We start from the raw sequence: 27,788 nt of genomic DNA, 5'->3' as shown, positions 1-27,788 counted from the left end.
ACTCATTGAGATAACCAACGTGGAGAGAATGGAAAATATAACCAATGCAAAGAGCCACAGTCAGTTCATTCAGTCATTAATGTGCAAGAAAGAAACATATGAACTGCGGGTGCAGCTTAGTGATGACTAAGATGATGACACCCCGGGTGGGCTGATGAACTTTGAGCACCTCAACCAAAGCAATAACAGCGCCAGAGCAAAGTGGCCTCAGTTGTTCCCTCTTGCATGCAGTAGAAGAACATGAGGTAGAAATATTTAGGTGGAGATTAATGTTACAGAAGGTCGGCATTCAAACAATTAACCAAACACACGTCTCACTATATCCTCTAATAAAACAGGGCTATTGCTCTGAAGAACATGAGAGCACAAACACAAACTGTGCTCTCAGCCTGTCAGTGCTTCATACTGAATCTCATGCAGGTTAAACTGAATAAGGACTGTTGGGGGAAACCAACATGAGGTGAGACTTTTAAGCTTACTGCAGCAAAGAGTCCTCTGCTCACTATAAACTAGCTACTAAGTGGTTTTAAATCAAACAGGGCCTCTAGTCCATTGCTCCCTGCACATTTTACTTAATAACGGGAGCCTCAGGTGTTGCGAGGCCTTGAGGCCAACAGAGATCTGCCTGCAGATCAGAACCCCACCTTGCTGCCGTCCTGGCCCAGGATGGCGTAGCTCAAGAAATGCTCAGCATCACCCTCCAGCTCGTTGTCATCGTGCAGGGAACCCTCCATGGACACCTCTTGAACCCCCTCCTCACCTGAACCCTTCCCTCTGCGCACCACCTTACGCACAATCTATCGCATACACACATGGACACAACCACACACAGGAGGGTGGGAGAGAGTGATGGGTGAAAGCAGAGAGTGGGAATAATAAGGCAGTGAACACAGAGTGTTGGTAAAATATAAAGAAATCGTTATGGAGAAAAAAACAAAAAAAACAATCTCAAATCTATTTATTTTTTGGGGACATAAAGTAAATCCATAGTGTGATGTTGTATGTGATGAATGCAAATGAACTTAATGTAATGATTATTAGTTTAATAATCATTCTGTGGAGAGATGCTGTGAGAGTATTGTGAAACTGACATAAGGGAAACAATGAATGGACCCAAATGTAAGAATACAGCATTAAAACATATTGAAATAGCTAACCTTTTTTGTGACAATGTTTCCATGTTCATCCGTGAACTGTTCCTCGCTTACTTGCTCCCCAGGAAGATCTTCAACCTCATCACCCTGTGGACAGAAAAGCAGTTGTACCCTTAAATAATAAAAAAAAACATTAAAAAAACAAAACAAAACAAAACCATAAACTCCACTTCCTTATTCTTGGAAGTACTGGACTTATATTTTAGTGTAACTGCTATAGGATATGGCTTTCCAAGTAAACCCAGGATGGTGGAAATAAAATTAGCACTCAGTAAATTTTGGACCTATGGCATTTTAAAATAGTTGTCATTGCAGTGTAATTATGTGCATTCAATAAACCCGTCAACTAATTGGAAACACAGAGGAGCAGATGAACGACAGATTGGTGAGGGGTGAGAGCGCTGTTTGTGGAAACATGACGGTCCGGCAGTTGGGATCTACGGAGCTCACTAATGTTTCTCAGCAACACTTATAATTACAGCTCATGAGGTTCATGACAATACTGTTATAGCCCCTAATAACTTGCAGAGTGTCCACACAGTTATTTATAAGCTCAAAGAAATTCCTACAGCCTAGCAAGACAGCTGAGGACAACGGCTGGTGGAGTTTGTGAAGCTTCTGGATAAAACTCCAAAATCCGTAGTCACGAGTCATACTGTGTACTGGCATTCAGGAAGTCTGAGACACAGTAGGAAGCAAACTTTTTATAGACCTAGAGTCCAAACATGTTGCGCCCAAGACAATCTATTAACATCTGTATAAGCAGCAGATACATTTAGCCACATTCTCAGTAATTTGATAGTATTTTCACACATTAAAATTATTAGACGATTAATTACTATTGTTGTTTGTTTTGACTAATGATTTTTGTTCTTGCCCAACACATTTAAATTTCCTCATGTACACAGTGTCCATAGTTAATCCTGACTGTCTCCTGCATCACACCCACTCTACTCAGCTGAAGTAAAATCATTTACCCTTATTACCACAATCTTGTATTCTGTAGCACTCCTGCATCCTTCAGCCTTTCACCAAACAATATTTTCCTCCTTCTCTTTCCTTTACTGTTCCTTACTGTTTTCCTGCCAGTAAATCCTTTCTCCAAATTTTAGCTTGACTCTCCTCTTTCTTTGTACCTTGAGGATGACTCTGCGACGGACCACTCTGGTGGTGACATTCTCCTCTTCATCAGCCACTCCCTCGACCTCACCGAGCTCGCGGTCCAGCTGAATGTGTATATAGGTGAGCACGGAGCGCACCGAGCCGCTGGCTATGTGGAGGACATTCTGACAGCTGATTACCAGAAAAGCCAGCAGCACGAAGCTGAAGAGGAGCTCAGTCACCAGGGCCCACATTGCCCCACTTCAATCTCCAGCAGATTAACACAGCCTACACACGACAATGCACGACTCCGGCTTCACGCCCCTCTGCGACTCCTTTTTCCCTACGCAGCAGCTCTCTCAGCTAAGAGAGAAGGTAATAGCTGCAGTCCTCTGCCTTTTGTCACTGGTTCAGTCAAACTGGTTTTGTGTCTTTTAGTTCATATCTGTCCTCCACAAGCTGGGGCAGTGGGCCCTTTCCCCAGTTCTCTATTTCCTCTCCTTCCCACTGTCAGGTCAGGAGTACCCAGGCAATGACAAATCCAGGCAAAAGCAACCTTGGGAGGTTTCTATTCCCACCTCTCTCTCTTTATGACCATGTGACCTGTGGGCTTTAAATACCTCTGGCTACTCCACTGTGGCTCTGTGTGCTGTGGTAAGATCACTAAGAAACTTGCCCCCTGACTGTCCTCGCGAATTTGTTACTCTAACTTCAAAATCAATCATAAGTCTGTGCTGACAAGATTATGCAGCACACACTGCTTCCAAATAAAGCCAAAGTGGGCTCAGTAATCAACCGTATGAGCCAGAATAACGCCATTATGAAGCCCCAAAAGGCCCTAAAAGCAACACTCTATTTTTGCTCTCACACAGTTTCATGGCAGAGATTGTCTTTTACAGTGTGATGTGTCTGTGTTGTGCCAGAAAGTTAACATGTGGGAATGACTGGGGTGGGGATCATGTAACATGAGTGGGACAGTGAGAAGGCTAGCTATATTTGGCCGGACATGCTGTTTGTGCCCATCTTGGGCCCTAGACTGTGTGTGTGTGTGTGTCTGTGTGTTTATGTTTGTTTGGTGTTTGGTTCTAGGAGCTGTCGTGAATAATATAATGCCGATTTGAGCTTTAACTCTGACTTAAATGTGTCTTCTAGGAGAGGCAGTTAGAAACTTGACAAAATGCATTAGACTTCTGTTTGTTGTCTGAACAACATGGTGGCGAATCTGCTGAATTGTATCTGCCGGAACAACCTAGAAAATATCTGTTCAGGTCATTTACTACTTCACAGCATTTCTCTACTAAGGGTAGAACAAACATTCCTCTTATTTTGCATGGGAGGAGCAACACACTCACCTGGCCCTTCAGGCGCATGTCGTCCCAGGCCTTTAGCTCTGGTACTCTGTGTGGGAAACCCAAACCCTTCTCAAATGGCTGGGTACCTCTAAAGTGCCCCCGTAAGATCTCTGAGTGCCCCATGTCCCTCACAGGCTGAAGCAAGGCCTCCTGGGACATACAGGACTGGTCTCCGTCCAAGGCGTTACATACTGATGACATCATGGTGTCCGTGGCCTGCCTGGGCTTAGACTGACTGCCCACCCAGGCCTGAGTAGGGTCAGTGACAGGGATCCACCCCGGCCCCGTCTGTTCCTGCAGGTAGGAAAGGAAAGAACTTCCACCACCTCCGTTTCCACCATTACTTGACCTGGAAGGAGAGAACGGATCAGTGAGGAGGTGGTACATGCCCTGTATACTTACTGCAAGGAAAGTAAAACAACTTTCATAACTCCTTGGTGATCATCTCCTCTTCATAGAATTTACGAAACAACTCAAGTTTACAACTGACATTTGCTGACATGCAATAAAGTTAAATGGGATATAAGCACAGATTTATTGTTTTGCTGATGGATTATGACTTTGCACTGTCACCTGAGAGACAGACAGGGGTCTGACTCACCTGTCTCCATTTCGATCTGCAACACAGCTCAGACCAGGTGACTCACTCAGTCGAGCATAAACCCTTTGCTGTCCTGCAACAAGAGAAAGCCCTTCCTCTGAGCCCGTCCCTCTTCCTCCTCCTCCTCCAACTCCATCACCACCAGTCGTACTGGTGAGTGCTGATACCTCCGAACTTGCCTCTGACCCCTGACCATTGTTCAGCCCGTTAAGATTGATCCCAGCGATGGTACCCCCAAGTGAGGCTGGTGTGGCAGTGCTGAGCGAGTCAACGCCCATCTCTGAATCATCTTCGGGCAGCTCAATGGAGCCACTCAGCACCCCACCCCCTCCACTGGCTGCGCTGGCCTGACTGGCCGGCCGACCCAGACTTCCATAAGGCAGCCCCAGCAGACCTTCTGAATCATCAGCGTTGCTGCACTCCAGCGAAGAGTCCTCCACAGGCACCAGGGAGGGGCTGTTGCCTGACGGCCACACCTGCACTTCAGACATCTCCATGAGGGTGTCTTCTTCTGTGGTGGCAATGGGTGCACAGTCCAGACTAGAGACTTCCTGCCAGTAAGGCTCAGCGCCCAGCGGGGAGGGCAGGCTGTATTGCATGGAGGCCGGTGAGAGAAGCTCTTCCTGCGCGAGCCCATAACCTGGAGCGAGACAGAAAGAGGCACACTGACACCCGGCCCCCCACCTCGCTCCCCACCTCACCCCCACAGCACCGGGATCCCGGGAGGGGATAAGTACCCCTGCCCAGTAGCTGGGCATCTAGGGGAGGAGTAGAGGAGGCTGAAGGGACAAATAGGAGAGGAGTGGGGAGGGAGAGAGGGGAGGGCCAAGACAATAGGTGGTGGAATAAAGGGGCAAGGAGCTTAGGACAAGAGAGCAAGGGCAACTTTTAGAAGAGGGGTTTACAAGCTCAATCAGCCAGTGCTGATGGTGAGAGCAGCAGCGGCAGCAGCAGCAGACACAGCCGGATGGACTGAGAGACTGAGACTGAGGTTCAAACCCAGCAGTGACTGATGCTGCTCTGCTGGCTGCCACCTGCGGGGAGACGGACAGGAATTACTGCCTCTGCCCACATCTCGGGGCTGGGACAAACACCTGTCCAACAGTGATACACACTTTGTCACACATACACATGCCATAAACACACCCTCTCACACTCTGTCTCATACTATCACACACATACACTCAAACTCATATACGCATGCATTCAAACCCAATCAAAAACAGGCAGGTCAATATTGTTGTCAGGCTGATAGCATGCATGCAGGCAATCTGATTCTCTCTTCACTCACATGTTGACACGCACATCAGCTCACTCAACACAGCTGCTTAGTCTCTCATTGACACATATATTTACTATAATGCACTAAATATAATACAGCTACACTCAGTTGGCAGTTCATTAGGTACACCTAGCTAAAGCTAATGGAGTCTAATACAACAAAATCCTGCCTTCATGAAGGTTATAATGTTTAGTTTGTGTTGAAATTGTTTCAGAAAGGTGTTGATTCAACTGTGTGATCATTTTGGAGGATGTACTTTGTGGTGCTGTTGAACTGTAGTGCATTATACAGAGTGATGTTTCTGTTACTTAGCCTACCCTCACTGATATAAATGTTGTGGACAAAATAATAAAACTGTCCGTATAACACAATACAATTCAACAGCACCAGAAACTGCAGCCTTCAAAATGATCATACAGTTAAATGATCACCTCTCTGAAATACTTTCAATAAAAACTAAACATTATAACCTTCAAGAAGGGAGAGTTTAATGCATTAGTTGTAGCTAGGTGTACTTAATAAAACTGCCAACTGAGTCTGTATGAAGATATAAATTATAGTATTTCTGATATATATTCAAACACATATACTGTACAGTAGACTTGACTTTCCTTCTTTCTTGAAAGCCTTGGTTGCTGCCTCAAAAATATTCGAATTAGTATTTCAAGTGAAGTTATATCAATTAGGAAAACTGCAAACTGTTAATCTGCTGTGGACTCAGTTCACTCCTACAACTGTTTCTTGAACACCCTTTGCAACATTATCTTTTCTTTTTTGTAAAGGCTGACCTAGCATGATAGAGCACAATGTCACAGTGCCAGAAATGTTTTATTTTTTATCGAGATAATAAATGCATATTGCATGAAAAAATGCTAATCCTGAAGACTACGAAGATTACGCTTTACTCATCAAATATACATATATTCTGCCTGGTTTTTGTCGTGTAATTTCATCGTAATGAAATTAATTCTGCTGAAAATAACCAACTACCCTGAAAATTAAGGGAACAGATTATGTGAAAATCTTGATGAATGGCAATGTAGATGAAGCAAAGTGTGAGTGGTACTATCACTCTAACACTACAGGATCAAGACGTATATTAACCAGAAGATGAAACAGGAGATATGATGCAGTCCAAGACCAAGAAGAGAAGGCGATTCCCCTCCTGCATGAGCATGTGCGCACGCATAGGAGAAGGAGAGAGAATGACTGTGTGTGTACACTGTATAGTGATGAGAAACTGCAGAGCTGTCTAGGGTGTAACTTGATTCATAGTTGGCAGTACTGCTCTTGAGTACTGCTGAGAATGCAGGAGATATTTGTGACACCAAGCGGCCAAAAAGACCTCTTGTCCTACTTTCAGTTCTTTCTTTCAGCTTCTCAACTACTGTCATTTGTTTATAGAAACTATTACTCATATATATATATATATATATATATATATATATATATATATATATATATCTTGTATAGTGCATTGTCTTATGGAGTTAAAAGTGTTTAAAAAGGCAAAAATCAGCTGTAAAAATAACATTACATTGACACCATCTTTTGATGTCCATTGCTAATGAAATTCACACATTTACTGTAAATACACATTTAAAAATCATCATTCCTTGTTTATTTGTGTCAGGATATCTGCTTTGTTCCTTTAAAGTTTAGGGGTCCCATTCATAAATGCTTGATTGTCCTTTGGCTTCACTTTACTGAATTATATCTGTCAGTACACTGGGTGTTTAATATCAGTAATATAAATTGCAGCAACAACAGTTGTAGCTTTGATAATATCATCAAAAAGAGCAAATTCTAAATTCAACTGAAATCAACTGACCCCCTATTTTCCCTCTGAGGACTCATACAAGCCTGTTCACTATGTTATGGATTACTTGCAGATGAAATTATGAGTCATGACTGTGGCAAAGTAATTAATGAGTTTTTTCAGTCCTCTCTCGCCATGTTAGTAGATGAGGCAATGGCAGTGAAAGAGAGAGCTTTTGAAAAGGAAGAAATTAAGGGAAGTGTGAAATATGAAAAATGTGGCTGTATTGCCCGACCCCCCCCCTGACTGAAAGACATAAATAAATACAAAGCACTGAAGCTGACATAAAAATACATGTAAAAGAAATATAATCACTTTGCACATACACTTAAACACTGATACACTGGGCACACGTACAGTATAGGGAAGACATAAAACACAACTCTAAACATACATAAAGACGATCACACTGATACTCTCACACAGACTGATTGAAGAGTTTCACATTAAACGATAAGCACATTTACAATAAGGGGAGGAAAAATGTCAAACTGACCCTTGTACAACACTCACAAAGACATTAAAAACATATATTTCACACAAAATATCCCATCAGATGGAGACAGTTTATGTTGAATCAGTGACATACAAATCAACAACAACATTCATACATGAACAGAGCAGACACAAGTCAAAGTTCACAAAAAAGGTGCATGGCCTTTTTTACCCCCCATTGGACAGATCACTGAGGAGGAACAGAGATAGACTACAGGGTCATTATCAGTATGCATGCCATGCAAAGACATGTAATGTTTGAGTCGTCATGTCCAACAAGTGTTACTCCTGCCCCTCATCCCATTGTATCCATGCAAACACAGGGGGAGATGAGTGATGAAAGTCAGCCTTCATGCACATGCACAGTCAGGCAGGAGGGCAGGAAAAGAAGGGATGGGAGAAGAGGGAAAGGACAGAGTGGGAAAAAAAGAAAAGAAGGGCAGCAAAAGAGAAAGAGGAATATAAAATAGGGTGATGAACAAAGAGAAAACGTTGCGAAAGAGCGAGGGTCACCTCCCCCCTCCCAGTGGGTGCTGAGTACACAGTCTGTGTGAGGGTTATTGGTCATAGTGCGAACACTTCAAAAGGTGGGGTTTTCAAAAATACAAAAATAAAGAAAATGCACAACTAGTCGCAAAAAAATAAAGATAAAGATGTGGGTCAGAGGTCAACATGAGGTCGGCATGAGGTCAGAGTTCGGAGAGGAGTGAGAAGGAGGAAGAGTAGGGCGGCTAGGCTGCAGATGACATTACCAGAGAAACACAGAGAGAGGGACAGATTCACAGGGAATGAAAACAGGGCTCCCAAAAGGACACTCAGTGCACCACCATTAGCCTTTAAGAGACTCAGACTCCTTTCCATGCAACCACAGACAGATAGCATTTAGATGTCCCCTAACAAAAGTCTAAAAGAAGGGATCTTACTCTATCATTTATTGGATTTTTTAATCTTCATACTTGGAAATTATCTTGAATAAACCTTAGAAATTTGCTTACCTACAGTAGAGGTGCACTAGAACTATAAAGGAAAACTGATAAGTAAAATCCTAGACACTGTTTTGACAAAATAGTGGAAAAGACAGGGAAAGATAGAGAGAGATAGCATAATGGCTGCAGTAAAACTTATTCCTCTGCACTACAGAATGTTCTCGCTGCTTCTTCTGTAAAACCTCTTGAGTAATAAACACTATTTTGCTGATAATAAGAAATGGCTTCTTTTGCATAGAGGACTGAACCTGACTTAAAGTATTAATTTGACTTTTTTGGAAATACACGTTTCCTTTCATTGCATAGGGTTAGATAAGAAGATGTATACCACTCCTTATGTCTGTATGGTAAATATGAAACTACCGTTAGCAGCCGGTTAATTTAGCTTAGCATAAACACTGGAAACAGCTGCCTACCACCGCCTCTAAAGCTCACTAACTATCAAGTTATATCTCATTTGATTAATCCGTACAAGAACAAAAGTTGACAAGCTGTGGTTTTACAAAGGTTACTGTATCTGCTGGACTATCTACTATTTCTTGGCATGGTAATTTCTTGCCAGGAAACCCACAGAGACTCGAGGCAGGTACTGCTCCTGGCCAGAAACAGAGCCTGGACAAAGCTAGGCTACCCGTTTCCTCCGGTTTCCAGTCTTTATGTTAAGCTAAGCTAACTAGCTGCTGGCTGTGCCTTCATATTTAACAGAGAGACACTTTTGGCAAGAGAGAGAATTAGCATATTTCCAAAACTGTTAAACTATTCCTTTCATATGAAATGAGTAAACGAATAAATTAACCCATGAAACGGGTTGAGAAAGAAATCAACTCTTCAAAAATTAATTAATCTATTGCATAAGAAAATCTAATATTATATAAAATAATAAAAAATAATGTATTTTGATTTATTTTAAAGTTGTGGCTTGATAGTTATTTTCAATTTACTTTAGAATGTATACATTTCTTTTTCATTTCTTTCCCCATTTAATTATTTAATTTGATTCTCTTTCAATTTATGTGACCATTTTATTCAATGAGTCATTTTATGTATGGCCTAAAAAGTCAGGTTTGGTCTCCCAGTTGTTAGATGTACTAAATTGGAACAGAAAGTCATAAACCTCTTGAAACCTGTCGGACATAAGACACAATATCCAGGTATTCGAAGTGCCACCATGTTTTTACGCAGAGAATCCAAGCAGGAACGGCCTTTGGGAGGCAGGTAGCCAGACAAAAAGACAGACAACACAGGTACACGGTTATCAGATTCACTGCAGCTGTGATCTGAACACCTTCTTTTTCACCCTTTGACCCTCATGGTCATGTCTGTATGCATTGTTACATCTCTGATTATTGCTCCAGTTTTCACAGAGAGGACCTGTCAACTGTTGGACTGACTCATCGCCTGCACTGGGTACAGAGAAGAGAAGCCAATCCAGTAAGAACTGGGGCTCACACCAGTCCAGAGTTGAAAGTGGAGTCAATAAGATGTAGGTTATGCATGTGTGAAGGAAACCATGAGGAAAAGGAGTGAAAGATTGAGGACTGACAACTGGTAAGAAGGCCAGTTATGCTAGGTTGTACTTATGATCTACACAGACAGATCATGTATGACAAGGCATTGTTTTATACACAAAATATGCATAAAAATACATCAAATACTATGAGGTGACTGATCTGATTATTCAAAATGAACACACATCTTAAACACAAGAAAATAACAATAAAAACACTAACAAAACTCTAAGTATTCATGATAGGAGAGTTAATTTGTCTCTGTGTGGAATAACTTCTCCACTTAGAGCTCGAGTGTTTTGCTCAATGGCTCTTGAATGGGGGGGGGGGGGGTCCTTTCAAACCCTGGAGCTCAAGCACTCCACTGAATGATAGGCTACAAAACAACTGACCCCCAAGCATTCACAATTTACGCATACTTGTCTTCGTACTTGACTGCATTTCTCTTTTACCTACAATAACAGTAAATAAATACAGTGTAAAATGTATAACCAAAGGCACTATAGAGGCTGTAGTACAGTAGGAGTGTCCTGAGTCCCACTGCAATGTTTGACGTTTGTGGCAGCTTTCATACACAACAGCATCAAGCCACAACAACACAGAATTCAGAAGGACACAAACTTCCCTTTACCTTCAGGGTATTTTGGGTAAAGTGAATGTATGTTTATTGGAAAAGTGGTTCGGGGTAGAGGCAAAAGCGACATGGGGAAGGGGCTGCACTTTGGGATCTGGGGAGGGAGCTTACCATTGGTCATACCAGGGGACAGGTGATCTCTCTCGTTGTGTCGGCGCCTGCTGAGATCACGGGAGCCTTGTCTCGCAGGCTGAGGTGGCTGGCCCTCCAACATGCTGACGATGTCCATACGGTCAATACTCTTCAGAGCTGTGTACAAGCTCTCCACTGCAGTGAAGACGCATGACGGAGACACATGCAGGCAAGAAAAAAGGGAAGGAGGAAAGGGTTTCCCAGGACAAATAGCAATACAATTACGACATCATTCTAACTTTGACTGGATTAAAGAGGTGGAAACACAAAGAATAGGAGGGGATGAGAGAAATCTCATGTACTGACTCTTGGCCCTCTTGCCCTCACGGGTGGCCCACAGGTTAAGCAGTGCAGAGCTCTGCTCCAGCAGGGAGTTCGGATTCTCCACACGGATCTTATTGATGTCATCCACACTGAGCTGAAACTCACGCGCCAGCTCTGTTTAGAAAATGAGATGGAGAAAATCAAGTAAGCAAGGGAAATATTTACATCATTTATATCATTTAGCTGAAGAGCTGTGCTGTTGTAGCATACACGATCTTGTTCTGGAAATGGTACACTGCTTCAAAGTAGCTCTAACCAGAAGAGGAAGAATATTCTGCCTGTAAAATAGCTATGGCTCTTGGCAGGAAAACAGATAATAATTAGCTTCATTGGCTGGTTGCCATATTATAACTTTGTTTAATCAGCAACGAGCAAGGCAAGCTTGTCAGACATAAGGTAAACACGGATGGCTTACAGCACATAAAAACAGATTCAGTATATCAATCTAAATATATATATTAGTATATTACCAGCCCAGCTCAGACCCAGCTGTTCCGCAATCACAGCCATTTTCAGCTCTGTCCTCTCCATGGCACTCAATGATGCTGCAGAAACCAGAGCGCAACTGAACCTGTAACATCTGAGTCTATTAAATGTAAAATTGAGATCATCCCTGCAACGCAAGGCTCATGGATTATGTATGTGGAATAGTGCTGTGGATGAAGTAGTATGATGGAAAAAACTACAAACTTTTGCAGTGGGAGAGCGAGAGTCTCATACCCATTGAAGGCTCATTTAGGGCGCTGTATCTTTCTCTTAAAGCCAGCGGGGTCAGAGTTCTCCTCCGGTCTTCACTCCCAACAATCTGCCATTCATAAGCAAACACCACTAAAGTCAGACATCTAACGGAAGAAGACTATAAATAAATACACCTAATGTGTCTTGTTAATGTAAACTAACTTTGAGAGCTTTACCTTGATACATGGAGGCATGGTAATATTGAGGTTACAGAGCACATGCTGGCTCTCCTCGTACTTGGTGGACTTGCGCAGGAAAGACAAAAATCCGGTGGGCTCTTTACTGCTGTCTCTCACCTTAGATAGACAGACACAAGAAGAGCAATGAAGACGCATACATATGTACAGTGGAGACAGAGTTGGTGGTGTAACGGTGAGCAACAAAGAATATAAAAGTGAGGAAGTCAAATGGTAACACCTTAACAGAAACAGGAAGGCGGTTGTCTCTGAAGGCCTGGAAGCTGAAGCAGCGAGGCTGCTGGGTGGCCTTTCTCACTGGCACAAGATTTCCTGAACACTCCAGGTGAAGTGGCATTCCCTCCATCACCTGCGAGATGTGACACAGGCATTAGCCAAAGTAGAAAGAACTTACAGTAGAAACACATAGCAGGGCCCAAGCAATACCTGTGTTCGCTGTCATCATATTCAACAAACTTCAAGTAAATAGTCCAAGGTGTTTGACAGTAGTTTTGAATACTTAATACTTAGAAATACAATATTACCACATCAGTGTGATGCACTGCCCTTAGCTACGAACTGACCTCTATGTCTCTGCTGCGAGCCACCTCTGTGAAGTTCTCATGTTGCTCCAGGGTTTTATCCATCTTATCGTCGGTCATGCAGTAGCAACGTAGGCGTCCCTCGCGGAGCTCATTCATCTTTGCAAACACCACAAACTTGGCCATGTAGGGTACAGCTGACAGCTCTCTGTAGAGCAGGTTGGCAAAGGAGACGGCCTCAGCTGTCCGAGGACAGTCTGCGAGCCAGAATCTGAGAGGAAATATGACATGTAATCACAGTATTGTTCATAAATCTGTCTTTTATAATCACACTCGAGTCGATTGCTAGAAGGATTTGAGAGGCACAGACTTATAATAAACTTAGTTTTATGGTATGATGGCAGATATATTATGTGTTGCCAACTGAACTTACCGTGCTGACACATTTGTTGTGAAACTGGCACAGTCATTAGCATAGATAAGCTTGGTCGTGCCAGTGATGTCCTCCCATTGGGCTGGAGCTGTGCCACCTGGGAATCAGGCAGGATGAGAAAGGTCAAACTGGTTAATCTAGCTTTAGCAAAGGTCATAAAGAAGAGGTCTCATGTTGACAGTGTTTGTACAAAGTAACTTTTTTATCCAACTATGGCACTGACACGGATGTCACCACTGCAAGGCGACGATTTTACCTCATAAATCTATCCTTGCCTCGGAAGGAAGGTGCTCTCGTCAACACAAACAGACACACACACTTACTCACCCACCCACACAACTCCCAGTCATGGCATGCAGTACCTATGACAGAGCAAAGCAGACGCAGACTGGTGGTGTCACCCTCCCCAGAGTCTCGGGGGCTCTCCCTCCAGGACGGGGGAAGAGGTATACGCAGGCCGATGGGTCGGTGAAATTTGCGCCGCCGAGGTTCCACAGTGACAACAGGGCTAAAGTTTGCCTGGTTACCCAGCAGCTTTGCAACCAGCTCATCTGGAACTGGCTGAGCCTGAGGTTGAATGTAAATGATGGAGAAAGGGGGTACGTAACATGGGCACAGGTTTGATGATGTGTTAGAAAGAAAAGAAATTAGACAGAGGAGAAAAACATAGGAACAGGCAATGGAGATTTGAAAAAAGATGTTGGGATAACAGCATAGCGGATGGAATGAGATAATGGGAGGTAGATGATGGGGCAATGAATGAGCAAAAAAGGGTAAAAGAGAGGACAACCAAATAGGGAAAAATTAAAGATGAAGAGAAAGAAAAAGAGAAGCCCAAAGTGAATAAAATAGCTCATGGTTTAAACAATACATTTGAAAAGACAATGGCAACGCAAATTCGTTGTAGGACTTAATCATTATTTTTTATTGTGAAACGTAACAGTGTGTGTTAACAAAAAGCTTTTACAATCATTAATACAAAAAAGGATATCAAATAAAAAGGCTCTGTGGTTTTTCACAAGGCCATTTAGGACATGATTACTGCACCAACATTTTAGTAAAATAGATTTGTGGTTGGTTATAATGAAACTGTAGAAGGAATACTGAAAATTAAAACCATGTCTATTTTACTTACATTCAGTTATATTTACTATTTTCAGCTTAGAGTTTACAGCATGTGTGGTAGCGAGTTAGTTTACAAGAAATATTTAGCTTGTCATAAATTCATTCATGTGTCTAAAGGACATCTGCTGAACCAAAACAAACAGTCGAAAGTCCATTCATACTGTATCATACTGTCATTTTGGTTTACAGAAACACATTCTGATATTGGAATTACAAGTTTCAATCTGATGATTGAAATTCATACGTTTCTGACATACATAATCATAAAGGATTTTGAATTGTTTTTGTTTTTTTTAAATGTGTTAAAACAGGAATTAATGCATTCTGAGTCTTGAACTGGAATTCTAAACAGTGGGGATATTTAACCTGTGAAATTAAATCACATGCAAATGGAACCTTGAAGTCCCAAATCCACAAATCTGAGAAAATGGTGTATATTTATATAACAAACATATCTGCACTGCAAAGAATTATGAAGGCAGAAAATAAATGTCATATTTAATGTAATGTTTGTTTAGAAAACCTTAATATATGTTTGAAATTATCGGAAAACTGAAACTGGTATATATAACTTTGCCAAAAGAAAATCTATTGGTTCATGACTGGATTGTTGGTTTTAGAGAGTGCAATCTGCAATTTAACCATCTTAAAAAATCCCATACCAAATGTTCTGATTTTGATCTTACAGCTAACAGTCCAATGAAATTGTATCATTACTTCCTTGATTTTATGTTTTCCTTTTGACACAGGATTTGGGGGCAGGGCATTACAGTTAGGGCTATATCATAGGTGGATGCTTGTGTAAAGAAAGCCAGTTTCATCTGATAGGACAAGCAGAAAGGTGAGATTGTTGAAAAACTTGTGCTGAAAAGTGCCCATTTCATAGGATCCTTATAAATATTTCTTCTTAAAAACAAGTATTTGATGTATAACTTAGTGTGGTAAAGTGTGCTAAAAATTATTTCTCTTGTCTTTGGTGTTTATGTTTGAGGAAACCTGAACCTGAGACTTGAAAATTGTAGCTGTACAAACACAAAGAGGCTAAAAGTTTCAACAAACAGTGACATAACTACAGTTAAAAAGGTTTGAAGCTCAGGTGCTCAGGTGTCATTCCTTTTTGTGTCGGAAAACACTTCAGTTGTTGTAAAAAGAAGGCCTTTTAGCACATTTTCAGACATTCATGATACCAAAACCACTGGACAATAAGTATAAACTCAAACACAGTCTTTCCTGGCTATACCGAGAATGCAGAAGATTTCCCATCATGTAATGTATTACTTAGGTATCTCAAATTAATATGTTAAATATACCAAATACAAGGCTTTGCAAGTGACATAAATACATTAGTAAGAAAGACATCACTGAAGATTAAACAAACAATAACATATCAGCACTAAATGAGCAGTCCATAGTTCTATAAAGGTGCCAAGTGCATGCATGTGTGAAGTAAAAGGAAAAAAGGCCATTATAAAAATATGAAAAGCAAAATAAACAGAGACAGAAATCTAAATCAGGAAAACTTGGAACAAGTGCTGATATGATCAGGTCATTCCAAGATTAATCAAAATACATCCAACATGCTTTTTTCCAGGCAACACAGGCATTAACGATTCTGTCTTTCTTCTCCTTCCTTCTCCACATCGTCCCATCTCACCTGCAGCCCCAGGCGGACCCGTTTGGTGACTGCTGTTTCAGGAAATGTGGCCTGGACCATCGGCACCAGTTTACTTGTCAGTGAACCTCCCTCTGGACCTATCAGATCGCTCTCTTGCTGGACGCGTGATACAACAGCAAAGTAAAGGGGGAAGTCGGTAGAGATGATGCGGCGAATTCGCTTCTTCCCGAGCTCCTCTTGACTTTCCAAATCTGGGGAGAGAAGAGAAGGTTCAATTTCTGAAGAAGTGATACCACCCAGTGACAGTTTTTGAGTGTCAGCCTGAGATCAAGCACGATGCGTTTAAGCTCTCTTACCCTCATCCATCCCGTTGAGGATCGTTTCTAGCACCTCGTCACCATAGCGATTGCGATGTTCTTTCCAGACTGAGCCGTTCTCGCTCCTCAGCACTACGAGCTCCCGGTCACCACGACCCAGAGCAGCAAAGTGGGGGATCTCCACTATCACTGGTCTGAACAAAACCACACAAATGGAATTACACGTGAACAAATATTGATCATTTACTAGAAAAATATCAATTAATTAAAAAAAGGGTAATAAAACAAAGTAAAAGGGCATTGGCTTTTATCAGTGTCTAGGTTGGATATTCTACTACTGTTGAGCATGTACAAACTTATGATGTTAAGAATAAACAGAAAACAGTGTCGTAACATTCAAATCATAACATTATCCATTGTGTTTTATAATTTCATAAACAAAAACAATTTAATAACCTAAGTCAAGTGTGGTAACAAGATGACTTTTTAATTTACTGAATTTTCATTTCAATTATTGTTTTTTGTGCATTTGGACAAAGGAAAAAAATCTTAACTATTTCGAGGTTAACAAAGAAAAGAAAGTTTCTATTGCTGGCAACGCTTTATTTCAGTCCCCCCATTTAGCATTTATAAGCAGTACATAAACATTTAAGAAAGGGTTTATAACACACTCTAATGTAGTTGTAAGCAGATATAAGATTTTATTAATGTATTTGTTAAAACACTTACAAATGTCCTTATAGCTGTTTACAACTACATTATAGTGTATCATAGACATTTATAAATGTTCATATACTGCTTATAAATGCTAAATAGGGGACCTTAAAGTAAAGTGTTACTCAGTGGCTTCCTTACCCCAGGAACTGCATGCCAGCAGGACCCAGGGAGATGATCCTACTTGCCAACCCCTCTCCTTCCACCAGCGGAGGGGGGCTGGTAAGCTTCTGCGGCTTCACCAGGCGGCAGGTGATGCGGGTTGGGGCCGCACAGGTCCGTGGAGGTATGATGACACGCAGACCATTATGCCTGCTACCTCGCATTGAGCCGCCCCGAGCATCCACCATAAAACTGACCAGGAACCTGTCATTTGACAAATATGGTGATAATTAGCTGCCAGATCAGATATAAAACCGCGATTAAGTGAAATAGATTGTTTTCTTCTGCGTTATTGCTGTGCTGACCCTGTGTGTATGGGACTGGCCACTGGGCTGACGTTGTCTGACGTCTCAGTCGCCGGGCTGCTGGGAATCAGTGAGTCCTCATCATATTCTTTGGGGACTGGAAGTGGAGTGTGTTGCTACAACAGACGGAAAAACTGTTCATGACATTCTCAAAAGAACACTATTTAGCATAATGTCTTATATGACCCAAAAGTGTATCACTTACACTATCATCTGTTTAAAGGAGAGGATATGGAGAGAGCTATTATTAAAGATTATGATTATGCACTCAAGTGCTATTTTTTTTTACAGTGGATAAAGGAAAAGATACATCAATTAAACTTCATAAGACCATCGAGGAGGGATTCTCATCTACAGTGATGTCATGTTACTAAAAAGGGTGAAACTAAAATCATGCATCATGTCACCTAAAAGTTTGCTTTAAGAAGTTATAATCAGAACTGTGTGTGTAGATTAAAATGTCAACGATACACAACCCTTCATATTAATAAAATCAAACTTAAAAACATGATTGTGAAAGTTGATTCTTGACCTTCAAAGTAGTTTGACGACAGAAATGCAGTAACTGGACCTTAACTCAAGGTCAACTTACTAGTTTGTTTCTGAGCTTTCAACTGCATCTCACAATCTTCATCATCAGGTGGAGGTTGCTGAGTTGTCATGGTGACTGACAACTAGGCAAACTTTATTCCACTGATTTATTCCAGCGGACCTTTAGTAAAAGGGGCACTGCACTTATTTTTTTTAAGTGACATCACTTGAGCCATTCCAGCTTGAGCTTGGCGACGACACATTTACAACAGAAACCCTGCTTTGACAACTGGGGAGGACAGGTTTGAAAGATGTTGGCATATATCAATTGAGGAAAATTTGATGAAAGACGCTACTGAGTTGCTTTATGGAAATGAAGGATCCAGTGTTTATTGAGTTTGACCCAAAAGTCTGGGGCTGTGCTACTTTAATTTGGACCATTTAAAAAAAAATCTGTCTCTTGCAAGTCCCCCAATGTTATGAAAGTGAAATACTAAATTGCTGGAGAACCCCTTTAATATCTTCAGTTTGCAGTATGTTAGTCGTGCTGCTTGTGTACGGTACCTGGTCTATCTCATGTTCTTTCAGGATAATTGTCTCTGGAGAGACACGGGGGATCCTGGGAATGGCTGGCGAGTAGTTTCTGTTGTATGAAAAGAGAAAGAGGCAAGTCAGATAAAAGAAGTTTCTCTACATTTCACCTCCTCCCAAGTGCTCATCCCTGGTGTTCAGTGAGTGTCTATGGTGTATCCCCCTCTATCCATCCACCTATTAGCCTGTGGCTACCAGCTTGGCTCTCTCCCCTGATTCCCCGCCCAGCCCCCCTTACGCTGTGCCCAGCCCTCTCTCGTACTCCAGTGATTTCTTGGGGGAGAGGAAATCGTCATCATGGTCTTTCATGTCATCCATCTTCATGTACCTGGCCCCTTCTGTCCCCAAGAGCTCCTCTCCTTCAGAGAACAACATGCCAAAGAGAGCGAACAGACCATGGTCAGGTTGGTGAAACAGCACAAGAGAAAGAGAGAAAAGAAAAGAACAAGATTGTTAACAAGCGGGTTAGAAGGGTTAGACAACATGATAGCCCAGGATTTAGGTGATGGCGCTGTGGTTTAGGGGTTAGACTGGTGAAATGAGACATTAGTGTTCTGTACAATGACCTTACTGCTAGTTAATGGCAAAAAATGAATGCAGCCACTACTACAGAATACCAGAAACACTTTTTAAAAAATTGGGTACAATGACAGAAACAATACAGCAGGTCACTCTAATCGATTTTACTTTCAGGCTGCTGAGTCCAACACTTTTGATTCAGCACCCCTAAACATCACTACATTGAAATAAGAGAGGACACACTATAAATGTAGTCTGGGGTTTTCAAAAACCCATAAAAGCTCAGTTAGACAGAACAGCATTGTAGATGTGGACAGAGCACTGTCTCTGGGGAGATCATGCATCAGCATAATCTCATTCCAGAAATTTGTTTGTCTAGTGAATAAACTTTTTTTCTGGCTCAGAGAGTGATGTATGAGGAGATTTGTTCTAAAACACATGAATACAAACACAGAGACAAACACAACAGCATCAGGACACCACGACACACATGCCAAACGTACAAGCTGTGCTTTACTCCTCTTTGAACGGACAGTACTTGTATATTTTGATGTGAGCAAAGGTGGGTTTTGATTACTTACCCCCCAAAACTCGCTGTAATTTTCAAGTATTCACCAGCAACAAAAGTGAGTCTTCCCTGTGTGTGTTAATTTGTGACCATATCAGCACAGCTTGTGTGAGTGTGTGTCTATATGCGCCGCAGAGCCAAAGTGATGTTGTAGGTGTTACTACACACTGTTTGAGTCTGTGAGTGCACTTCCCACATGGTTCATATGAGTCAGCTCATGTCCTGGATGTTCTCTCTCTTGTGTACCATGCATGTGTGCCACATCGAGTAGGCGAAATGTCACTATATAAGAGCATGTGCATCGGATAACCTGCCAGTATCATTTTCCCATTCCGGATATGAGATGTGTCTTTAAGATGGCAACTCAGCTACTTTCTATATTTAGAGCAACGGTGACAATCTGTCAGTTAAATTATCAGGGGACTAAAAATATGAAGACATAATGTCGTCTGACATCATTGTCAGTGGTGTTGTGAACTTCAGGCATTGAACCTACACTAAGTGATTTTTTTGGCAACTTGGGGGCAGCAGAAACAAGCAGTAAACTGTGAGCTGACATCTTATCACTTTTAAGCTGATATGACAAACTTGTTAGCAAACAGTTGCTTATTTACACATCCAGCACATACAGAGAGACGTCAAGATTTATTTGGTGTCAAGTTTCTGTCCACTTGATGAGTGTTAGTCATACATTCACTCCCCTTTTAGCCCTGTTTTTGGTCTCTACCAACTCCTGGGGGAAGTATCGGGCTGTTTAGCTGCTAAATGCTTCACAATGTTCACAAGCTAATTGCTAACTGTGTCTGTCTGCTGGTTGGTGCTGGGAAAGAAGTTAACAGTTGGTTATGAGAGGTTTTTCCCTGAAAACAGCTATTCTGTTGCGACTGGAATGTTTTGAGAACGGTGAGAGTGAACCAAAAAGATAATATGGCAGGTCAGAAAAACAGACCCAAAAGCTGAAAGTCGCTATAAGCCTCTGTAGGGCTGACGGCAACTGTAGTGTTGTGGGGTAGTTCTAAGAACTATGAGCAACTCCTTTCAGATGCAAGTAGTCACGTGATCCATTTTTAATACAAAAATGTTGATTATAGCCACTTTAACCGTTTTAATAAAACCACCATTCATCTTTAACTCCCAACATAACACCTCCTGGCCAACAAATCGCATGGCAGGAACACAAGATGGAGACAGATTTAAATGCAGACACTACTTTAGACACACATATCAAAACAATGACTTCAGAGAGACACTAACACAACTCAACTATTACCTGCTAAACCTCACAGAGCAGTTTTTTTTAACCAAATATTAAATTAAGTTGGTTTGAAATGATAAAAATTGATTCAATACTTATACGGGTCTGTATGTACTGACTATTACTATGTAACTGTAAAAACCCAGACTTCTGTCATAACATGGAGGAAAAAAGACACCTGTAGAGTTAGAGGATGAGAGTGTTATTAAAGGGATATATAAGGTTACAGACATGGGTGCTATGGGTGCATGCCAATGAGAAACCAGAGCCACCATCACAGTGAGCACCACTACAGAGGGAACAAGAGAGAGAGGCAGGGAGATAGAGATGGAGAGAGTAAGCTTGAAATGGAGCCACACACTTTATACAACGACCTATGAATGCCGCACAAAGAGAGAAAGAGACATTCGTACCTAATGTTAGCTGTGCAATTCCTAAAAAAGGGCAAAAGGCAGAATAGGAATTGAAAAAAATGAATATTTATCTGAGTAGTTCGAACATCATAAGATCAGCCTAGTAAACATTATAATTAATATTTCAGTAACATTGACACTCCATTACACATTGTTTCTTACTGTTTTATGTGATTAATAATAATAATTTGATTGATCTACCTTCATCCTCAGACACGTCTAGTATCTCATCCACTGTTTCAGGGAAACTCATGCGATGTTTCTCTGTAGTTGTCTGCAGGGCACAAAAAGAACCAGTTACAGATACGACAGCAAGAGAAAAGGTTTTAAACTTGAATTTTTAAATAGTATCTCCATGTGACTATCACAGCAACACAACACCAGTACTGTATTGAGAGGGTATAATAGAATTCCCAAACTTCTCACCATGGAAACCGTCTCTTCAGTGACGAGCTTCAAGACGTCAATCACAGAGATGTAGCCCAACCTCTTAGCAATGGCTAGGGCTGAAGTACCATTCTAACAAACAGAGAGGAGCAGATTGATCAGATCACTGATGACCAAACTTTTTAATGAGCTAAAGGGAAGAGATGGCATATTCATGCTCACTGTAGTGGTCTCGTTGGGCTGGGCTCCATGCTTCAGCAACAGTGTCACAATGTCTGTGTGTCCCTGCTGGGCTGCCTGGTGCAGAGGAGTGTATCCAAGCTGGAATAGTGACAAAAGACAAGACAAAACAAGCAATATGTATACGTCAACTTGGGCTCTGGGAACCTGTGATGGAAATTTTCACAATTTTCTGATATTTTCACAGGCCACCAAAACAATCAGCTGACCTTATCTTTCAGCCAACCTTTCTAGAATTAATTGTATTTCTAATTAAGACACATTCGCGGATGTATCATCATATAAATATAAATGAACAAGCACCAGAAAAACAAGTTACTCCCACTCTCCCATATGTGCAAAAAATCTGCAGGAAGCACTGCATCTAAGACTCATATTTGGAGATGAAATACACTTGCTCAAACATTACATTTTAGAGAAGTAAAATACCTTCATTCCAATAAATCATTATATAAGGCCAGTGTTAACAGCTGTGGAACCCTGCTATAGTCACAACCTGTGCTTTTAACTGTAATTGTATCTACTGATGAATGAGACAGAGACAGTAGACACAATGTAGCTCTGTGACTCATGCCCAGGCTAATTTTGTTGCAGTTTTATCCAAAACCAGAGGGGGGCACTCACCCTTGTTTTGCTGTTGACATTGGCCTGTTGCTGCAGGAGGAACTTCACCATCTTGATGTTGCCATAGTGACATGCTACATGGAGAGGGGTGTAACCCATCTGAGAGGAGAGAGAAAAATAGTAGAAAGTCTTAAACACAAAAACATCCAAGTCCCATAACGTAAGTGTCTTAATGGCCTTTGAATTTGACTGTGTTATGTAGATTTGATCCTATTTGATGCTGGATGTCTCATGAATATTATATCAACTGTTGGTTCAAATTCACACGGTAAAATTATTTTGAAAATAGAGCAATGATTAAAAAAAATGCATTCAGGCTGTAATCTAGGAAAAAGAGAGGATACAAATGTTTCTTGTGTACAGGATAGGAACAGTAACGATAGCACCAATTATAACAACGCGACATTATAATAAATTCCAGTACAAAAGTCCTACAACAAATACTACCACCTAAAATGCTCTTTGTGTGTCAAATAGGTGTCATTTTTTTAAGCCTGTAGTTTGTGGTGCTGTTGCACCACATTATAGAATTATACACATAAATATAACGTTACTATTATCTACATTAATCTGATGCAACTCTATGTTAAAACACAGCTGTAAAACCAGTGCACCAGAGGACTGAGTGATCAGAACCCCTGTAGGGTCTGTCATGGATTGATGGTAACATAACTCTCTGCCATGAGATCCTCAGGCTATTTATGCTACAGAATTTAGAGACTATTTGCTACTGTACAAGCAGTTTCTACACCTTTGAGAACCCTGACCACAGTTTAAAGTAAAATTCTCTTAACAGGAGAAGTTCTGTTTCTTTCTTTTTTTTTTTTTTTGATTTTAGGACCATGAGACTGAAGACGTCTTACCCGTGTGGCAGCATAGACCGAGGCTCCCTGCTTCATCAAGATATCAGCGATGCCAACATGTCCTTCCTGTGCCACCAGGTGGAGTGGGGTTAATCCACTCTGTAGGCAACAAATGTCAAAGGACAAACGTCAAATATGTCACGGTGCAAATCAAAGCTATACACACATATATATCCCCATTTCAGTCATTCTTTTATCATTTATGCAGTTCTTGCCTTGTTGCCGAGGTTGACATTGGCTTGTTTGGAGATGAGCAGGGAGACCATGTCAGGCCTTCCTTCCTGCGAGGCCAGGTGGAGAGGTGTGACTCCCTGCAGTGACTCAGCATTGGCTGAAGCTCCGTACTGCAGCAGGCTGTTAGCCACCTCCACCTGGTTCTGCTTGGATGCTATGTGGAGGGCAGTGTAGCCATTCTGGAGCACAGACATGAGTATTGATCAGAAAAACAAAATGAGTGCTCATTCAGGATTAATTGTGTGTGGATTTGTGTTTTTTCCTTTACCCTGGCTGCACTATGTGGTGACCCTCCCTTGCTAACAAGCAGGTTAACAACATCCAGGTTGTTGTGATGTACAGCAACATGCAGTGGAGTCAGACCATTCTGTAAAAACAGGATCAAAATTTTATCAGCATGTGTCACATCTTACATCATTTTTTAAATCTTTTGATCCTTCATCCCATACATCCAAGACCTTTTGGGTTTTCATACCTTCCCTGCAGCATTAGGGTTGGCTCCTCTCTCCAGCAGCAGCTCTGCTACATCCACCTTGCCGTACTTGGAAGCCACATGAAGCGGAGTAAAGCCTTTCTACAGAGGTACCAACAGAATTTGGGACACAATGTTAGGGTAACCGAGGCTCAAAGTAGAAATTAGGCAAATGTTATTTCAGGTAAGACATTAGGTTAAAAGAGGTAGAATGGATGCTTTGCCTTGGTCATCTTGGTCTGCTGAGCTTCCATGTCCAGTAGGATGCGGACAGTTTGCACATGACCCTCCCGGGCAGCGATGTGTAGGGGCGTGTGTCCTGCTGTGGTGGTGGAGTTGGGGTTGGCTTTGTGCTCCAGCAGCAGCTTCACAAGCTCCTTGTGGCCCATCCGAGCGGCACAATGCAAAGGTGTTTGGTCGTCCTGGTCATGGAGTATAGAGTACTTTTGAAATGTAAGGTACTGTATGAATCACCTGAAAAGAAATTTTTCCATCATCCCGTTTTAATTTTCTCAGCCTCTTCACATTGGTCTCCACTACCAGTCAAAATGAGGCTGTGGTGTGTAGGAGGGAAATTAGCATGTAGAAACAAAGCTCTGTCGGCTTCATCAGGCAGAAATCAGTTGAAAACTGATTAATATATCACACAACAAAAATGAGGCTTTCAGCTAGTTTACGATATGTCTATGACGAGTCCTTGGATATGCAGATTGTGCTGTGTGAAATCTCTACCTTGGCCTTGGCGTCCACTGGTGCTGCATTCTGCAGTAAAAACTCTGCCACCTCATAGTGTCCCGCCCGAGATGCCATATGGAGAGGAGTCTCCACTTTCTGCTCACATACAAACAGACAAACCAAGTCAGAGTCAACACTTCATCAACAACACTACAATGTTATGTAGTTATTCCTGTTGCTCTTGGAAATTTTCATTGGCACTCACCACATTGGAGGCGCTGGGGGAAGCTCCTTTCTGGAGGAGGATCTTCACAATGTTGAGATGACCCATGAATGATGCCACATGCAAGGGGGTCAGGCCAGACTGTTCAAAAGGAGGGCAGAGTCAGAAGAATTATAAATGCCGTTGGAGATTTAATAAAGCACCTAAATACATTTAGATGCTTTTACTTTGAACCATATTTAAGATAAATAATTATCATTTATTTTATTCCCTCCTGATCCCTTACCTCAGTTACAGCCTCTAATGATGCAGAGTGTTTGAGCAGGAGATCCATCACACGCATGTGGTTCTTTTTACAAGCAATATGCAAAGGAGTGAAGCCATTCTGTAAAAACAAAGGAGAAGTTATCATCACCACAAAGGTAATTAAAGCAACTTCACCTTGCCTGAACTGACAAATTAACTGTGTAATGAAATGTGTGATGATCTAAGTGTTTGTCACTGACCAGTGCCCGAGAGTTGGGTTTGGCCCCTTTGTCCAGCAGTACTTTGGCCATGCGGTGGTGGCCGCAGTGTGCCGCCACATGCAGTGGGGTGAGGTGGTCCAGTGTGATGTCATCAATCTCTGCGTTGTACTGCAGAAGCTGCTTGACGCAGTCCATGTGGTCACCCTGCGCTGCCATGTGGATTGGAGACAAGCCATTCTGCAAGAAAATAAAACACGTTTACGCTCTTATCCCTTGAAAAACGGAGAGTAAATTGTCTTGTAATTAAAACAAACAAGTGAGGAAGTAACAGCAAGAGGAATATAGGGTTATATTTGGCTGGCTGGTGGATTGCAAACTTGCACTTTCATTTCCTTGAGACTAAAAAATAAAAAGCACACTGAAGCTCACTGATTTGAAGTTATGACCAAACCAGATGGTGTTCAGTTCATTTTTAAGAGGAGTGAAGAAGTTTCTTTACTTATACCTACAGTAGATGGATTACCTTGGTCTTTGCCTGGATGGGGGCTCCATGGTCCAGCAGGATCTCTATAATCCTGACGTGACCGTTTCTGGCTGCGCAATGCAGAGGAGTCAGCTCATCCTGGATAGAGACGATTGTTAGTGATTTAGTTAATGATGCATCAAAGACATTAAGTGGATCAAAGAGTTTAGGAAACAGTAGGATAGATGTCTGCTGTACCTTGGTCTTGGCATCGATCTGTGCCCCTCTGTCCAGCAGGAGTCGGACCATGATCACATTCCCCCGTCTGGATGCAATGTGCAGAGGAGTGATGCCGTTCTGCAGAGAGATACAGATGCACTTAACCACACACAAAGAGAACATAAAACAAGGAAACGAGATTAACATTCTATTAGTTATTCCCTACCTTTGGGGTGAAGTTAACATTGGCTCCTCTATTGAGCAGCAGTTGAGCTACGTTCAAGTTTTCATAGTGTGCAGCAATGTGGAGGGGTGTGAATCCAGTCTGCAGGTACACATCAGGGTTTAGTACACATCTTTCTCATCACCTTTGCACTTCAGAAACACAAAGAAACCAAACACACCCACACACCTTGCTGAGTACATCAGGATTGGGGTCGTTCTGCAGAAGCACCGCAGCTGTGCGTGTATCGTCGTTACGTGCTGCAATGTGCAGCGCGGGGAGGCGGACCTTTCCCTTGGTGCCGTAGTTGATGAGCAGGGCTACAACATTTTCATGTCCCTGCTGAAGAGCCACGGCGAGCGGAGTAAATCCATCCTGAAGCAAGGAGGAGAGGGTTAGAAGACCGGTTCACTCATGGAGAGAAAATTGGAGAGATGTAAGGAGAGAGGCTTATGAGAACGAAACAGAATGGAAACACAGCGAGTCTGGATCAGCAAGGATGGGATTGAGGAATTTCGGAGATTACTCTTTGAAAACTTCTCTCAGTTCTTTGGTACCTCAGTTGGAATGCTCTGATTGGCTCCGTTCTCCAGAAGAAACTTCACAACCTCTAGATGGTTTTCTTGCGCAGCCATGTAGAGTGGAGTGAAACCCTTCTGTCTCGGAAAAATGCACAACAGACAGACACACACGTACACACAAAACAGCAGCAGCAGAGGAAACACAAGCACAGCAACAGAAAGGTAGGAAGACAGTCACAAATGCACGCACAAGGATGTACACAGAAAGGAAACACCAACACACAGAAATATAGGAACAAAGACACATGTTAACAGATGGGATTGCAATAGTTACTACAATGGTCTCACAGTAACATTCACAGAGTAAGTCCTGACGGATAGCCTCAGTGTGTCCTGTGATCCTGAGAGCAGCACTGAATCTCACCTGTGACTGAGCATTGACATTGGCCCCGTAGTTAACCAACTCTGTGACCACCTGCTCCTGCCCTGCCAGGGCTGCAATGTGCAGGGCTGTATTCCCTTTCTGTTTAAACACAGATACACGAGAACAAGAGTGCAAAGTCATAATGAGCACTGACAACTATGAAGGGGAAATCCCACATGTATATTCAAAGTGCATGTGGTTTTTGGACATTAGGTTTCGTACGCAGACAAATCTTTCATTTTGAATTCTGACATTACATAAATCTAGGTGAATAGTGCTTAATTTACATGTGACCAATTTTAATAGTTTAAACAAATGGCATCATGATACATGTAAAAGCTAGGGCTGGGTATCATTTGAA

General features: G+C 41.9%; 1 protein-coding gene across 2 annotated transcripts in view; it reads right to left on the bottom strand.

The window, feature by feature from the left end:
* Nucleotides 1-27,788, bottom strand: part of ank1a (ankyrin 1, erythrocytic a) — an 87,336-nt gene that overhangs the window by 3,831 nt on the left and 55,717 nt on the right. Inside the window, exons 5-43 of one of the 2 annotated variants that reach the window (XM_040155232.1) lie at nt 27,428-27,526; nt 27,040-27,138; nt 26,672-26,857; nt 26,486-26,584; nt 26,299-26,397; nt 26,101-26,199; nt 25,617-25,814; nt 25,397-25,495; nt 25,153-25,251; nt 24,945-25,043; nt 24,437-24,634; nt 24,216-24,314; nt 24,009-24,107; nt 23,722-23,919; nt 23,507-23,605; nt 22,644-22,742; nt 22,002-22,100; nt 21,819-21,911; nt 21,594-21,666; nt 21,393-21,413; nt 18,876-18,996; nt 18,611-18,689; nt 17,516-17,631; nt 17,190-17,414; nt 16,374-16,528; nt 16,057-16,268; nt 13,640-13,844; nt 13,278-13,374; nt 12,887-13,115; nt 12,544-12,672; nt 12,303-12,422; nt 12,109-12,193; nt 11,859-11,933; nt 11,371-11,502; nt 11,044-11,199; nt 4,209-4,848; nt 3,608-3,956; nt 1,158-1,241; nt 645-797 (exon numbers count right to left, since the gene is read on the bottom strand). In XM_040155232.1, coding sequence (XP_040011166.1) covers nt 645-797; nt 1,158-1,241; nt 3,608-3,956; nt 4,209-4,848; nt 11,044-11,199; nt 11,371-11,502; nt 11,859-11,933; nt 12,109-12,193; nt 12,303-12,422; nt 12,544-12,672; nt 12,887-13,115; nt 13,278-13,374; nt 13,640-13,844; nt 16,057-16,268; nt 16,374-16,528; nt 17,190-17,414; nt 17,516-17,631; nt 18,611-18,689; nt 18,876-18,996; nt 21,393-21,413; nt 21,594-21,666; nt 21,819-21,911; nt 22,002-22,100; nt 22,644-22,742; nt 23,507-23,605; nt 23,722-23,919; nt 24,009-24,107; nt 24,216-24,314; nt 24,437-24,634; nt 24,945-25,043; nt 25,153-25,251; nt 25,397-25,495; nt 25,617-25,814; nt 26,101-26,199; nt 26,299-26,397; nt 26,486-26,584; nt 26,672-26,857; nt 27,040-27,138; nt 27,428-27,526 — 5,616 coding nt within the window. Of the gene's footprint in view, nt 1-644; nt 798-1,157; nt 1,242-2,290; nt 2,901-3,607; nt 3,957-4,208; nt 4,849-11,043; nt 11,200-11,370; nt 11,503-11,858; nt 11,934-12,108; nt 12,194-12,302; nt 12,423-12,543; nt 12,673-12,886; nt 13,116-13,277; nt 13,375-13,639; nt 13,845-16,056; nt 16,269-16,373; nt 16,529-17,189; nt 17,415-17,515; nt 17,632-18,610; nt 18,690-18,875; nt 18,997-21,392; nt 21,414-21,593; nt 21,667-21,818; nt 21,912-22,001; nt 22,101-22,643; nt 22,743-23,506; nt 23,606-23,721; nt 23,920-24,008; nt 24,108-24,215; nt 24,315-24,436; nt 24,635-24,944; nt 25,044-25,152; nt 25,252-25,396; nt 25,496-25,616; nt 25,815-26,100; nt 26,200-26,298; nt 26,398-26,485; nt 26,585-26,671; nt 26,858-27,039; nt 27,139-27,427; nt 27,527-27,788 lie in introns of those variants that run through there. The other variant, XM_040155233.1, reaches the window with a different exon arrangement.

Source organism: Xiphias gladius, chromosome 19 (genome assembly GCF_016859285.1).
Source record: "Xiphias gladius isolate SHS-SW01 ecotype Sanya breed wild chromosome 19, ASM1685928v1, whole genome shotgun sequence".
Lineage (NCBI taxonomy): Eukaryota > Metazoa > Chordata > Actinopteri > Istiophoriformes > Xiphiidae > Xiphias > Xiphias gladius.
The sequence above is the reverse complement of the archived record's forward strand: the minus strand, read 5'-3'. Positions and strand labels throughout refer to the sequence as shown.